Here is a 15,127-nt window from a genome sequence, read left to right as displayed (position 1 = left end):
TAAAACAACGGCGAAACGCGTCGCATAGTGGCGAGTGTGTGATAGTATCTATCTGGCTTTCCTTTTCACTGCAAATTTCAGATCATTAAGCTCGTCTCGAAAGAGAAACAAACACATAAATCATAAACATATGATCTTCGCCTTAACAAGGCAAAACTCAAAAAGTAAAAAATTATCGGTCGGTTTTACCGACAGATGTATACCCTCAGCCAGTGTTCAATTATTAAAAAATATTTTGACTTCTGTTATGAATTTTCAAACACTTGACAATCTATGGAGTGGGTTTTGAAAGAATGGGTCAGTATTGTCCATTTCATATCGGACCTAAATAAATAAACTTCTGGGGAGAATATCCCAGACAAAAAACAAGGGAACTGAATACCTAGGTTTCTTTCCGAAACCTAGGTATTCCCTGCCTTACCCCCTGGTAAACATTACCATCGTTCTCCACTAATAAAAAAACGTTGTTTTTATAAAAACAACAATAAAAGGGATAAGCCTGACCATTTTGCAACAACAAAATACTACGGTATCCCGAACAAACAAGCCACACTGTTCTAAATATGATATAAGTATTATTATAAATATATAAGAAAATCGAACATTTATATCCAATTTATGGGAAATCTTAAATTCCATGTTCATCTCAGGATTCTGGTTGAGAGACATATATTTAGATATAGCAAGTTGTAAAGAATCGCTGAGTTGTTTCAGAATTTATGACAGATAAAAGTATTGAAAATTGTGTCCCTTTGTGGGTGAGGTACCAGAAGGGGTTCGCATGTGTGAAATTTGAAGAGAGTTGGATGCTTATTTCGCTTTCTTTAAGCGTTTTGTTTTTCAAAATCTCGAACCCTATATGGAGCAGGTAGCAACAGAAATGGTTCGATCTCTACCGTCTTTATAACGGATCTTGTGTTGATGGAAATATTGAGATGTACCATGTCTGGAATGGAATCGGATGTTGATTTCGCTTTTTATGAGATTCATGGATATTCAAAATTTTGCGTTTGTGGGGCAAATACCAGAAGGAGTGGACCGATGTTGTCCATTTTCGCACCAGACCTAGCAAATATTAGGATTTGCAAAGTTGGAGCAAAATCGGATTATCCTTTCTCTTTCTGTGCACAAAATATATTTTTTGAAAATTTCGACCTGTTGTGGGGGAGGTACCAGAAGGAGTGGACCGATATTGCTCATCTCCGAACTCGATCTAAGTTTGACAAAAATATTACGATGTACCAAATCGGATACTCCCTTCGAGAGTTATCGTGCGCACCAACCAGGCAGACTGACAGACGGATTTGGTCCAAAGAGGCCTAGGGTTTAAAACCGTTATTTCGACTAGGCACGTTTTAACCTATCAAATTGTATATACCCTATGTAGCCATATAGCTGAGGGTATAACAAGTAAAAAAGCAGCTAAGTTCGGCCGGACCGAACTTTGAATACCCTCCACCATTTGGTACGAATTTGGCAATTTTCAAAAAACAAATAAAATCCTTTAAAAATCTGTTAACATTTTAAAAATACCGAATGTAGCTAGTATATTAGAGTCTATACGGCGACGTGGACCTGCAAAGGCTTCTTTTGTCATAAGCAATTACAATATTCGAATGCGAAAGTTATAAAAATGGGTGAATAATGTAGCTAAAATCATCAAAATACCGAATATTGGGAGGTACCATTATAAGTGGGATATACCAAAACGTGGATCAGCACCGATAATTTTCTGGCATAGTCTGTAGTGTCCATTACGAACTTCAAATAACAAATTTGAAACAATTCCGGTGAATAATGCCGCTAAAATCATCAAAATACCGAATATCGGGAGGTACCATTATATGGGGGTTATACTAAAACGTGGATCTACAGGGTAAGATAAAAAAAGCTGCAACAAAGTCAAACGTCATCATTTTTACATTTTTTTTTATTTTATTGAATCACATCAAAACATGTCGGAAAATTTTAGAATAAGTTTAGATTTCTTCGAATTGGTCACGTTTGGCACGAATTACTAATGAATCCGTCACACGCTGCCCGAATTTTACTATGCGGTATTTTGGCCTATTCCCGGCGAAGCGATTGCCTGAGGTGATCGACTCTTTGGTATTTTTAGTGCCAACCTTGTTTTCCAGACACAATAGTCCAACGGATTGGTATCCAACCGAAGGTGCACATTTTCACCTGAGCTCTTTGGCATTTGGTTTGTTTACAAACTGCTAGTCAACGAATGTTTTCTCATCGGAGAAAACCAAATTCGACAGTTCACCACTTTCGGCCAAGCGAAGCAACTCTTTGGCTCTTTTGAGTCTATTTTCTATTTTCTTTCTGTTGCGGTGTAAGTTCTTGCACTTTTTCGAATTTCAATGGCTTTACCCCAAGCTCATTTTTCAATATTTGCCGAATGGAATATTGTGAAATGTTCAGCTCACGAGCCATTTTTGGCCACTGCGACTCGGGTTTCAATCAAGTCGCTCCTTTACTTTTCGAACCATTTCTGCTGATGTTGCTATTTTCTTCCGTTCACTTCCTTGACGTCGGGCTACGCTATCACTGTAACGAGCGATGGCGCGCTTGAACTCTTGTAAACAATATAATGAGCTGTCACTGGAATAATTTTAACAGCTGTCGGACGAGTGGCTTAGAATTGACAGTAGTCTGAAGTTGGTTGCAGTTTCTTCATCTCACTCTGTATATGTAAAACAAATAGATCCTATTTGTTCCGGTTATAAGTCAAAAACCGATTATAAGGGAAAAAACTGATGTAAAACATGGTCTCTTGCCAGAAAAGAATAAAATTTATGTAAATCGGGTAAAATTTTCTAAAGTTTGTAACACCCCGCAACACTTTATGTTGAGTGTATTATATACAGGTCGCAATTATCGTCCGATCCTCATGAAATTTTGCATGGGCGTCAGAATTTAATCACAAAGCCAAAGGTAACATCTGGGCAGTGCTCTATGACATAATTTCAAAAGCGAAATCTTCCATACTCGATTTTGAGTTTGTAGTGTTGTAGGGTATCACATGGTCGGCCCCGCACGTCTTTAGCCTTTACTTACTTGTTTTTACTTTGGGCTGACCATATATATTGAGAGTCCAAAATGCGTGGTTCCGTCAAAATTTGCAAGATAACTTGAATGTGTGGTAAAAAACGTCGACAGAGTATGTCGAATTCTGGGTAACACTATTAAGAGTATCTCCAACATAATGAACAACAATACATTTTAAAAAATGATCGTCTGCCTTTTTTGTCAGTTCTATTCGGAACAGCTATATTCTTCACAGACCGTTTAATCCTAAGAAAAACAGCATATTTCAGTTTCGGCATTGACTTGGCTAGTTGCTGGGGCCTTTCGATCCATTTCTTGCATTTGTGCTTATCATAATGTACCCATTTTATTCATTATACGTAACTATACGTTGCAAAATGATCTTTGATGACACACAAAAATATTTGAGAAATTTATCAGACGCCAACATTCGTATAACTTTCTTTTCTGATTTTGTTTCAATAATTAACGGATATTTTTAAAACTAGTTGTGAAGCAAAAACATATAAAACGTCAAATAGAGATGGCGCTGCATACTTATATTATTACAGCCACAAACCATGAATGATTTCTGTCATTTATATTTCTAATAAATGGTGGTGTTTGCAACCCTGTCTCAACGACGACTTCACTGATATGAAGAGGGCACTTGAAACATTTTAAAAGACAAAATTAAACGCCCCACACAAATAACAAATCCAGTTGATTTCAACTGTCAATTTCATTACATATACACTAAATAAAATCTGCTGGATTAGAAAATCGATCTCATTTGACGGGTACAGAATGGAATTGGAAGTTGATATCCACTTGATTTAGTATAAATCATGGTGAAATTAAGAAGGTAAAATCATTTCAAATTAGCATACCCGTCTCTGAATTTTCTGTAATTTTCCTTGTCAAATTTTACTGCATAGAAAACAGGTTCCCATCTCTGATTAGTGTATATATAATGGATTTACAAGTATAAATTTTGACAATGAAATGTTGTCAAATGAATAAAAAACAAGTTAAAATTATCAGTAGGTCCATGCCGACAGACGTGTTCCCTCAGGCAATGCTCGATTATTTAAATATATTTTGACTTCTCTAATGGTTATTCAAACTCTTGACCCTCTATGGAGTGGGTTGTGAAGGAATAGGCCAATATTGTCCATTTCATATCGGACCTAAATAAATACGATATAAAATATTGCGACTTGCCAGGTTTAGTCTATATTGGTAACTGCATCATAAAATTCATATTCTTTGCAAATTTCTAGTTGAGAGAAATATTTATATAAGTAATGTAAGTTATGACAGATAAAAGTATTGAAACTTGTGACCCTTTGTAGGTGAGGTACCGGAAGATGTTCGCAGCTATATATCATCTTGTGTTGGCAAAAATGTTTGTATGTGTGAAATTTGAAGGGAGTTGGATGCTTATTTCGCTTTCTTTGAGCGTTTGGTTTCTTAAAATCTTGAACCCTATGTGAGGCAGATACCAGAAGAAATGGTCCGATCTCTACCATCTTTATTACAGGGCTTGTGTTGATGGAAAAATTGAAATGTGCCAAGTCTGCATGGAATCGGATGTTAATTTCGCGTTTTATGAGCTTCATGAATATTCAACATTTTGACCTTTTGTGGGAGAGGTGCCAGAAGGAGTGGAGCGATATATCCCATCTTCACAACAGATCTTGTGTTAGTAGAAATAATGGGATGTGTGAAATATGAAGAGAACCTGATACTTATTTCGGATTTTATGGTTATTCAAAACGTTGACCATTTAGGGGGGGGGGGGGGCGTTATTACCAAAAGGAATGGTCCGATCACTACCGCCTTTATAATATATTGAAAGAAATATTCAGATGTGCCAAGTCTAAATGGAATCGGATATTTATTTCGCGTTTTATTAGTCAAACGGACTCTAACTTTGCATTTTATAAGAGTTGTAATTATTCAAAATTTTGACCCTTTGTGGGGGAGGTACTTGATAGAGCGGACCGATATTGTCCATTTTCGCACCTGACCTAGCACTGACGCAAATATTTGGATTTGCAAAGTTGGAGCAAAATCGGAAAATCCTTTCCCTTTCTGTGCACTAAATTATTTTCTTCTTTTGATATTTTGTGTGGGAGGTACCAGAAGGAGTGGACCAATATTGCCCATCTCCGAACTCGATCTAAATTTGACAATAATGTCACGATCAAACCGGATAGTCCTTTCGAGAGTTATCGTGCGCACTAGCCAGCTAGACAGACAGACGGACATCGTTAGATCGAGTCCAAGTGTCCTGACGCGGATCTGATTCAAAGTGACCTACGATCTGAAACCGTTAACTGATATATACCCTATCTAGCCATTTGGCTGAGGACATGGCGCAATAACAGAAGGTAGAACAAAGCTACTCCCTAAATATAATTTTTTCTTTTCTGTCAAAACATATACACAGCTTGTATATATGTGTGTGTATTGTTATGCAACAAAAAATTCACATTTTCCACGTTGTCAGGCAAAAAATTTATTATTTTGGGATGAAACAACACTGCCCCTCTGTCTTGGATTCAATATTTCTTTCGTATTTTGTGGGTTTCCCAGTTACCTTTTTCCGTTCCCAGTTACCTTTTTTACAATTAAACAATGTAAAAATATGTGAAAAAGGCAAAGGCTGAAATAACTTGCGTTTTTAATTGCATTTAACTACAATGGTATCGTCCTAATTGACAACATTGCTACATCAGCTGAACCCTGCTGCTATCAATTCAATGTGAATAAATAAGTACAAAGAAGAAGCATTTTGACAGCTCTCAAGGTAACATTTCTGATCTAGAGAACCATTATGTTTTCGGCCTTTCTGTTTTGATTCCACATCTTTATTCAGATTTTTCTGTGTTGTCTTTTGTTTCAGTGTTGCCGTATCGCAGTGTCAAAGCAAAGTGATTAAGCTAACAGAGCGAGCCAGGTGCTGAAGAAAAAACATTTTGTTACAAGAAAAGAAAAAGTTTATTTGATTGTTTTCGATCAAAGTTTAGGGTTTTTTCTATCTGGCGATAAAGATTATTAAGAAGTATTTAAACTTTCGAACAATACACACATAGAAATAGTACTACAATATTGGCTTTTCTGCTTTTGCAGGAAATTAGGGGCTGTGCCAAGACCCGTTTTCGTTGTCAACATTGTGACACAGTGTCATCGACGTTGTTGTTGTTTTTGCAACTCCTTCATTGCACCTTTGAAGGAGCCTGTTTTCTTCAATCCCCTCTAAAGGACTTGGTAATAGCTGAAATATTCAAAGACATTGGAAAGACTTCGTTAGCCGTTTTATGTTAACATGAATGTTGATTCAACCTCTTTACCTTCGGAGTTGTTGGTGGCACCACAACCTCTTATTGGATTGTGCGGTCTTGATGTGAATCGCAATGCAGTACACAAAACCATATGGGACGCTTTTAGCAGTAATCGCAAGGCTGAAAGGTAATGTAATTCCAAGCATTTTCATATTATTTTTTATCTCTTAATATTGCGTTGCTGCATTGCAGGGCTTCGGTACAATTTAAATTGCTGCCAAATAACTATGAATTCCCGGTGGCCAAACCAAAACGAAATTCCTACGAATGGTATCATCCAAAGGGTATCCTTAAACGCAACTGGATGCTTAAACATTTACATGTGCTTCCATCGGTGGTGGTTTTGTTTCAGGACATAGAATGGAATGATAGCCAATGGACGGAGAAACAATTGCAATGTGTTGCTGCCCTGCAAACACTTAAGAATGCCTTACAGGAACGTAATACCCGCATATGTTTGGTGCTTTTACAAAAATCACCACCCCTACCGCCGGGAGAGGATATGTTGGCATCGGAAAGAGCTGCCAGCCTCACTGCTGCCTGTGGTATCAATAGCAAAATGTTGTTTATTTTACCACATTCCGAGCATTTAATGGGTAAGTAGACAATTCAATTAGAAACCCTAAATACAGAATTCACATCATTCATATTGTAATTGAAAATCCTCGAACATAGTTCGTCACTGTTCAGCGACGTGGGCAGAGTATGGCCCCAGCCCCGTCAGCAATGACTATTTCCTAACATTTTTGTATATTTTACATGGAAAAGTTAATTGTTTGCTAATTAGGCCTCCCCGAAATGGTTTCGAAAAACATTTCTTTGAACGTTCCAGTCTCTGCTTTTTTTTTTGAATTATCGCTTTCAGCGTCTCTTCCCTCAATTGTCCTTAAAGTTTAAATTCACTTTATTGAAGTACTCCTTGCTATTTTAATGAATAACGTTTCTTTTCTTCCCTCCTAGGATATGTCTTGCGTCTTGAATCTGCCTTCGTGGATATGGCTCAGTCGTACTATACTCTAATGTCGAAGCGTATACGAACACATCGTGATCAATTGACAGCAGCTCATACAACATTGAAGATAAGACACCAATTCAAGCTGGGTTTTGTGGCTGAAATGCGTCAAGACTTCAGCACAGCATTAAAGTAAGTCTCGTAAATTTGTTATCGTATTTTTTTAATAAAATTTCTCGTTATTAATTTCAGACACTATACCCAATCGTATACAACACTGGACGAGATACGCATCAATGATGGCAATAATTTGGAAATAAAAACTGTAGCTGGATTCTTAAACTATAAGATATGCCGTTTAATGTTTAAATTAAAAGTGCCACGAGATTCAATTAATCATTTTATAAGTCACATAGACAAATATAAAAATCGTGTTGGTTTTAAGGATCTAATATTTGAACATTATGCCTGGCTGAGTACACAGTAAGTTATGAAGGAGATGTATTGAATTTTCGAGTAATTTCAATTTGTTTTTCTTTCAGACATTTTGTTTTTGCCGAGCTATTTTGTGAGGCTATTAAAAATGGACTACCCGCGTTGCAGACCCAACATCCCGGCATATATTTTCACAAAGCTGCTGAATATACACAAAAACGAAAGGAGGCATTTCTTCAAAGTACAGGTAAAAGCGAATTTGTCCATTAATTTCAAGTTGTGTTTAAAATATTTATTTATTGATTTTTATACCCTAAGCCATATGGCTAGAGAGGGTATATATCATATAATACGGCCAAAAAGTGCCTCATCGGAAAAACGGGTTTTAGACGTTAGGTCTATTTGGACCAAACCCGTTTCAGGACATTTGGATTCGATCTTGCGATGCCCATCCGTCCGTCCGTGTGTCTGTCTGGCTGGTGCGCACGATAACTCGCGAAGGGAGTATCCCATTTGATCCAAACCTGGTACATCGTAATATTATTGTCAAACTTAGATCGAATTCGGAGATGGACAATATCGGTTAATTCCTTCTGGTACCACACCCACAAAATGTCAACATTTTTAAAGAAAATAATTTACTGCACAGAAAGAGAAAGTATTATCTGATTTTGCTCCAACTTTGCATATCCTAACATTTGCATCAGTGCTAGGTCAGGTGCGAGAATGTAAAATATCCGCCCATTCCATCAAGTACCCCCCCACAAAGGGTCACAATTTTGAATAATTATAACCCTAATAAAATGTGATGTAAGAGTCCGATTGTCTTTAAATTACATACATCGCAATATTTTCAATAACCCAAGTCGTGGTGTGAAGATGATATATATCGGTCCACTCCCTCTGGTAACCCCCCCCCCCCCCACAAAGGGTCAAAATTTTGAATATTCATGAAGCTCATTCAGACTTGGCACATCTCAATATTTCCATGAACGCCAGATCTGTTATAAAGATGGTAGACATCGAACCATTCCTTCTGGTACCTCCCCTACAAAGAGTTAAAATTTTGAATAATCAGAACGATCATAAAATCCGATATAAGCATCCTGTTCTCTTCAAATTACACACATCACAATATTTTTATTAGTCTAAGGACTGGTGTGAAGATGAGATATATCTGTCCACTCCTTCTGATACCTCCCCCACAAAGGGTAAAAATTTCGAATATTCATGAAGCTCATAAAACACGAAATTAACATCCGATTCCATTCAGACTTTATTCATCTCAATATTTCCGTCAACACAATATCTCTTATAAAGATAGTAAAGATCGAACCATTTCGTCTGGTACCTCAATCCATAGGGTTCAAGATTTCAAATAATTATAACCCTAATAAAATGTGATGTAAGGGCCCGATTGTCTTTAAATTACACACATCACAATATTTTTATTAGCCCAAGGTCTGGTGTGAAGATGGAATATATCAGTCCACTTCTTCTGGTACATCCCCCACAAAGGGTCAAGATTTTGAATATTCATGAAGATCATAAAACATGAAAATAATGTCCAATGAAATTCAGACTTGGCACATCTCTATCTTTCCATCAACAAAAGTTATTTTATAAATGTGGTAGAGATCGGACCATACCTCCCCCTCAAAGGGTAAAAGTGTTAAATAACCAAAACGATCAAAAAATCCAATATAAGCATTCGGTTCTCTTCAAATTACATACAACACAATATTTTTATTAGTCCAAGATCTGGTGTGAAGATAAGATATATGGGTCCATTCCTTCTGGTACCTCCCCTACAATTGGTAAAAAATTGTAGATTTCGCACCATTTCTTCTGGTACCTCCTCACATAGGGTTCAAGATCTCTTCAAATTTCGGAACCTCCCCCATAAAGAGTTAAGATTTTTAATAATCATAAGTCAAGGCTGGGGTATACATCTATCGGCAAAACCATCTGATACTATTTGAATTGTTTTATTTTTCAATTACACTCCCCTTAACACATATTTGTCATTACCTTAAACTCATTTTAGGCCCTTCAACCCCTACGGAGTCATCAAACAATTTTAATGGCCAAGGCAGCAATAACATAACATCTTTGTATACCGAATATTTCGGTATAAGATCATTAAAATCGGGAGAACCTTTAACGGAACAACAAATCAACACAATGATAAGGGAAAATGAGAAACTCTTTAATCATTCGGTAGAGTATTCCTAAAGGTCATTGTCTGATTCGAAATTTTAATGTCTTTCATTTTATTTTTCTAGAGTTCCATTATAAATCTCCTAAGTTTGGCAATGGCTCAATTTAAAATCTACAAATGTTTGAGATTCCGTAAAAAATTGGCAATTGATATGGCTGATGAGTACTTTAAAAGCGGTGATCATGGCAAAGCGTTAACGTAAGTTATACCCTGGGAGATTTACAAAATAAATTTAAGCAGAAAAATAAATATCCTTTACAGGTTATATTCATTAATGTTACCCGATTATCGTCAAGATAAATGGTGTTCCTTGTTTTCGGATGTCCTGCTCAAAACTATGAAATGTGCCCTGCTGTCTGCTTCCATTGGTGATTTCATATCGTGTAGTTTGGAGGCATTGTCATTCAAAATAAAATATACCCCCAATGAACGCGTCATGGTTTTGGAAAATTTATGGAAGGTTTTGCAGGTATGTAAAGCAAATTTAATTTTTGTTATTTGATATATCAATAAATAATATCAAAATATTTATAGGGTGAACCACCCATACCCCAGAATCAAAATGCTCCTGAGGTGCGAGCACGTTGGGAGGAGGCATTGAAAGGTGTTAAAAGTCCCCTGCAAATCGATATGGATAAACTGACCGATCTTATGGATATTTGTAGTACGTTTGAAAAATTGGAAATTAAAAATGATGATGTTATAAAACTAAACCTTATACTAAGGTAATAGAGATTTCTTCCTACTGATCTATGAAAATAAAATAATTTCTATTTATTTTTCTTTCTTTGCAGATTACAAACTGATGTTCCCATAAAAATACGCAACCTACAAGTGATAATAACAGATGATAGCAATAATTACAAATTACAGCCGACGCATATATCCAGATATTATGATATTGTGGATCTAAGGAAACTCAATGACCCCGCTAACAATGCTCTACAGCCCTATGAACAAAATCTAAAGCTGGAACCAACATTCTATCATAGTTTCTCGTTTACCACAGAGGCTCAACAATTTTTGGAAAATACTCAACTACGTGTGGTGCGCATTGAAATACTTGTGGGCACCGATAGCCTGTCTATGCTGCTGCATAAAAGTGCACCCTATATGAATAATGCCTTTCGCTACCACAATCGCAATCGTGATTTGGATGACAACATTATAATCAATCCAATTTGTTATATTACTCCAACGTAGGTCATCTATTCGTTTTGTTTGTTTTTTGTCCATTAAAATTACTTAATTTGTAGGAAGTGTTTGTTGTTTATTGTATATACCCTCGTAGACAACACACTCAATACAGTTATTTGTCATTGGCAATTTTTGTTGTTTTTCTATTTACTGTTGATTTTCAAATATTACCGCTATTGACGTGTTTAATGTGCTCCACATAAAAATAATATTTTTCTTTTGTTTTGTGTTTCTCTAAATTTTGTTTTCACAGATTCCATTTGGTCACGCAATGCAATCTGGGCACGGAGACAATGCTCGTGAATGAATATTATATGGCGACCATAACAATAAGCAATCCCTACAATGTTTTTGTAACAGGCATAGCTTTGAGTATAAGTGTACCGAACAATTTGAAGAATAAAGGTAAGTCAATTTTTTTTAATTAGAAGTTTAATAATAATTTATAATGGGTCGGCCAAGGTGACAAAAATCTGTTCAGGCATTGTAAAAAATTCCGCGACGGCAAAAAAAGTTGTCTATATTTGAATCTTCGTTAGAATAACATAAGCGATAGCACAAGAGATTGAAAAATGAATCAACATGTAGGACAACGTCGTCCTCCATCTATCACCTCCGATGCTAAGAACGTCAGGATCGAAAAGAAAAGAAATAAAAGAATTAAAGATTGCGGGAAAACCCAAAAATAACCCAACAATGTGACGACGCAATAATTACTAGCCGTAGTGAAATAAACGACCAAGCTTCAGAAGCATATCCTTTAATGAGTCCCTTCAATACGATTTTAATAAGAATAATCATAATTTTTCAAAGCATTCAAAGCATCAACAAAAGATAATATAAATTTCTCTTTTCGAACTTTTACCCCGAGAATGAAAAGATTGATTTCGCACTTTTTACTGAAACTTGAATCAGAAATGATACGAGAGAAATATGTAATTACGACTTATATGGAAACAAGTTCAAAGGTATTAGTCGCTTTTGTCGACAGCTGATACCGTCACCCAATATTCGATTATTTCAATATATTTTTACTTTTGTTATGATTATAAATAGTACAACGTCTATGGAGTAGGTTCCGAAGGTATGGACTAATGTTGTCCATTTCGTATGGGATCTGAATAAATGTTATTTATATCATATCAACGTGCGAGGTTGGCCTATATCAACTAGAGATATGTGATAATATTTAGAAAATGTTGAAACACCAGTACCAGGTACCGTATTATTCTATTTTCACACTTCATCTAATACAGCTAGAAATATTGGTATGTGCAGAATTATAAGAAAATCGAACGTTCATATCCAATTGTATGCAAAATCATAAAATCCGAAAATTTTCATATTCATCTCAGTTTTCTGGTTGAGAGAAATACAGGGTGATTTCTTTATATTTGGCTGGAACCACTTGTGGAGCTACAGTTAGAGCATTCCAGCATTTAAATGTGAATAAATCTTTTTTGTCTCGTACCATCGCTTGTTACCGTGGTACTGGTAGCGTAGCCCGACGTCAAGCGACATCAGTAGAAATGGTTCGAAAAGTAATGAAGCGACTTGATCGAAACCTGCGTCGCAGTGGCCGAAAAATGACTCGTGAGCTGAACATATCGCAATATTCCATTCGCCAAAAAATTGAAAAATGAGCTCGGTAAAGCCATTGAAATTCCAAAAAGTTCCAGAACTTACACTGCAACAGAAAGAAATAGACTCAAAAGAGCTTAAGAGTTGCTTCACTTGGCCGAAAGTGGTGAACTGCCGAATTTGGATTTTTCCGTCTCTGATGAGAAAATATTCGTTGTCCAGCAGTTTGTAAACAAGCAATATGATAGTGTTTACTTGCCAAAGACGTCAGCTGAAAATGTGCACCTTCTGTTGGCCACCAGAACTCAAGCGCCTGCCATGGTGATGGTGTGGGCCGCCATAACAGGTGGGCCGCTAAACATGGTCGCTCTCCTCTCGTATTAATCGACCGTGCCGAATATTATCGCGAAATTTTTTGGAGAGTGTATTATAGCTTTGGGCACGCAAACATTTTGGCCGCTGACCTTGGACATTTCAACAGGACTCAGCACGTTGGACTATTGTGTCTGGAGTATTTTGGAAAGCAAGGTTGGCACTAAAAAAATCCAAAGTGTCGATCACCTCAAGCAAGCGCTTCGCCGGGAATGAGCCAAAATACCGCAGAGCAAGATTCGGGCAGCGTATGACGGTTTCACTGGCTGTTTGAAGGCCATAATTCGTGCTAAAGGTGACCAATTCGAACAAATCTATGTGGAAGAGATACAACAAGAAATTGTCCGATCTCTACTATCTTTATAACAGATCTTGTGTTAATGGAAATATTGAGACGTCCCAAGTCTAAATGGTATCGAATATTAATTTCGCATTTTATGAGCTTCATGCATATTAAAAATGTTGAATGTTGTTTGTAATTTGAATACAATTGGACCATTACATCACATTTTATTAGGCTTTTAATTATTCAAAAATTTGACCCTTAGCGTGGGTGGTACTTGATGGAGTATACCGATTTTGTCCATTTTTGCACCTGGCCTAGCACTGATGCAAATATTACGATTTGCAAAGTTGGAGGAAAATCGGATTTTCCTTTCTCTTTCTGTGCACTAAAATATTCATTTGAAAATTTCGACCTATTGTGGGGGAGTGGACCGATATACTCATCTCAGAACTCGATTTAAGTTTTACAATAATATTACAATATACCAAGTTTGGACCAGATGGGATAAGAGACCTGTGGTCTAAAACCGACACGTTTTGGCCGTATCAAATGATATATACCCGCTCTAGCCATATGGTTGAGGGTATAAAAAAAGCAGTAATTCATATAAATATAAACCCATACTTTATGAAGCTGAAGCATCAGCAAAAGAGAGAACTAAGATCTCTTGGAATATTTTTCCCTCGACAATGAAAGATTGATACTTTTTACAGAAACTTTGATAATTTTAGCAAATTTTATGGAAAAAATGCAATATTCATATGCATCAAACGGAATCTCAAATTCTCCTTGTTTAAATTCGACAAGGATATTGGAGATTAAAATGCCAAATCCATGTCATGAGGTAATAATTAAATTTCCACAACGAGCCATAACGTGGAAACGATCAATAACTATGCGATTTCTTTATAGTTTAGGACTTTGTAAAACGGTCTTCTAACAGAAGAGGCACAATTTTGAGTTTCAATCAATTCCACCTCCTATTTCTAGAAAATAAAACAAAAATACAGATTTTTCACGAGTTTATGGCATTTTGTATAAATCTCTTAACATGGTTAATTGACGTATAAACTCCGGGATAACTCCTGCGTGCACAACCAATACCAAATGAAACAATACCACAAAGTTCTCCCCTATGCAACAAGGGTCCACCGGAATCGCCTGAACAAGAATCCCTTTGGCCCGGTATTGAGGCACACATCATGGTCGGCGAAAGCTGCAACATTCGGCGATAATTTCGTCTACACGTCGGTTTCGCTATCATACGCACATTAACCGTACGCAATTGTCTCGATGGTATCTTATTGGTTTCTTTTGTTAAACCCCAACCGGAAACGTTAACCCAATCATTGGTTCGAAGCTGATGAGAGCACAAACGAATTGTGGCAATATTACGACCAACCATTGGTCGGCGTAATTTCAAAACAGCCACATCCATTGTAAAGTTTTTCATATTGAATATTTTCGGCACGGTTATCTGCTCTACAGCTCTCTTGACTCCGACCTGAGTTAGATACGTCGCTCCGCCGTGAACTTTAAAGTCAGAGGCCCTTAGTCCTTCCATGCAATGAGCTGCAGTTACCACATAACGTCTGGCCACCAGAGAGCCTCCACAAAAGAACTGACCATTGTTGTAACGCAGCGATACAATATATTTTGTCTTGCTAATGGTGGTTGTCTTTCCACCAACAATGCGC

At 36.8% G+C, this 15,127-nt stretch overlaps 1 protein-coding gene across 1 annotated transcript in view; it reads left to right on the top strand.

The window, feature by feature from the left end:
* Positions 1–5,954: 5,954 nt before the first annotated feature.
* LOC101888317 (trafficking protein particle complex subunit 11) overlaps positions 5,955–15,127 on the top strand; it is a 31,688-nt gene continuing 22,515 nt past the window's right edge. Inside the window, exons 1-12 of the mRNA XM_059125931.1 lie at positions 5,955–6,106; positions 6,175–6,513; positions 6,579–6,982; positions 7,347–7,530; positions 7,591–7,821; positions 7,881–8,020; positions 9,821–9,993; positions 10,059–10,192; positions 10,256–10,463; positions 10,529–10,719; positions 10,789–11,193; positions 11,445–11,596. Coding sequence (XP_058981914.1) covers positions 6,371–6,513; positions 6,579–6,982; positions 7,347–7,530; positions 7,591–7,821; positions 7,881–8,020; positions 9,821–9,993; positions 10,059–10,192; positions 10,256–10,463; positions 10,529–10,719; positions 10,789–11,193; positions 11,445–11,596 — 2,365 coding nt within the window. The 5' untranslated portion in view covers positions 5,955–6,106; positions 6,175–6,370. The remainder of the gene's footprint in view (positions 6,107–6,174; positions 6,514–6,578; positions 6,983–7,346; positions 7,531–7,590; positions 7,822–7,880; positions 8,021–9,820; positions 9,994–10,058; positions 10,193–10,255; positions 10,464–10,528; positions 10,720–10,788; positions 11,194–11,444; positions 11,597–15,127) is intronic.

Source organism: Musca domestica, unplaced genomic scaffold (genome assembly GCF_030504385.1).
Source record: "Musca domestica strain aabys unplaced genomic scaffold, Musca_domestica.polishedcontigs.V.1.1 36, whole genome shotgun sequence".
NCBI lineage: Eukaryota > Metazoa > Arthropoda > Insecta > Diptera > Muscidae > Musca > Musca domestica.
The sequence above is the reverse complement of the archived record's forward strand: the minus strand, read 5'-3'. Positions and strand labels throughout refer to the sequence as shown.